General features: G+C 31.4%; 1 protein-coding gene across 1 annotated transcript in view; it reads right to left on the reverse strand.

Moving 5' to 3' along the window:
- Positions 1-1,292, reverse strand: part of LOC106461397 — a 32,472-nt gene that overhangs the window by 3,361 nt on the left and 27,819 nt on the right. The window contains exon 6 of the mRNA XM_022388339.1: positions 554-645. Coding sequence (XP_022244047.1) covers positions 554-645 — 92 coding nt within the window. The remainder of the gene's footprint in view (positions 1-553; positions 646-1,292) is intronic.

Here is a 1,292-nt window from a genome sequence, read left to right on the forward strand (position 1 = left end):
TATATATATAGTTATAGTATTATATATATATATATATATATATATATATAGAGAGAGAGAGAGAGAGCTATTTACAATCCATGGAATATGAGTACTCTCAAATTGAAGGTAGTTAGAGCTGGAGCCTGATGGAATGAACTTGTCTGAAAAAGTAACATATGGCAAAATGAATTACTCAGTAGTACAAGTACCGACAGAGACCTTGCACCTGTGTGGCACGTAATTGTGGATCTTGTCCCATTCTTAATTAGTGCAATGCTGAACTCTCTGATATTACATGATAGGTTGAGGTGTAGGTGTACTCAAAGAGGTCTTATAGGTGTTCTAAGGACTTTAGGTTAAAACTTACTGCACTTACCAATACTCGACCTCTATTGCATTTATTGAACATGCACTTAACTAGTGATCTATCAGTTTTTCAAATTATATTCAGGTGCAAGTTTTAAGTACATTAAATGTTTGCTCCTTTAATATTTGGTGTAGTGTACAAGAAAAATTTTCAACATGTCCATGTTTACACTGACTATAAGAATATCAAGAAGAAAAAACTTACTATATCCACATCATCATTTTCAATAAGACAGTTAGCAGTAATCAGTTCCATCCTGTACTTCCTTAAATCAAGAGCTGCCAGGTCTTCTTCTTCTGTATAATAAAGTAAGAAATAACATGTGATTTCTTCCCCTAGACCACATCAGTGTTAATTATGTACATCATGTTTAACAGAATACACAGAAAAATATCATCCTAAATAATTAAACAAACAAATACCTTCATTGATAGATAATTTTCAAAAAACTGTCTCAATTATCAAGGAGTGAGTCTCAACTTAAAAAACAAATCATAAAATGAGAAACCTCTGAATTAATCTAAAACAAATATTCTATGCACATTCTGATATGAATATCAGTGTCTACTATTAATTTCTTCTCTCTTGGGCTCTGACAGCTAATGAGACAGTCACTTTCACAGGAAAGCTGAGGTTTATTCAATATCTCAGAACACCACACTCAACTGTCCACAAATCTAAACCTGAGGAATAAATAATTTGAAATACAGAGCAGTTCATTAAACATTTCACGACTTATCCAATATCATCCATTTATTGAATTTGTTAGTCAGATTTTTATACTTATCTTAAAAAAACTTTCATCCTAGTCATATCTTCTAATATTAAAACATTAGCGAAAGTATCCGGTTTTGCTTGGATTATTAGGTTGATTTATTCTAGATGACTATGTCAGTGTGTGTATTCTGAACCCATTTTAGCATAAAATTATAACCTATATACT

The sequence above is a fragment of the Limulus polyphemus genome, unplaced genomic scaffold, assembly GCF_000517525.1.
Source record: "Limulus polyphemus unplaced genomic scaffold, Limulus_polyphemus-2.1.2 Scaffold951, whole genome shotgun sequence".
NCBI lineage: Eukaryota > Metazoa > Arthropoda > Merostomata > Xiphosura > Limulidae > Limulus > Limulus polyphemus.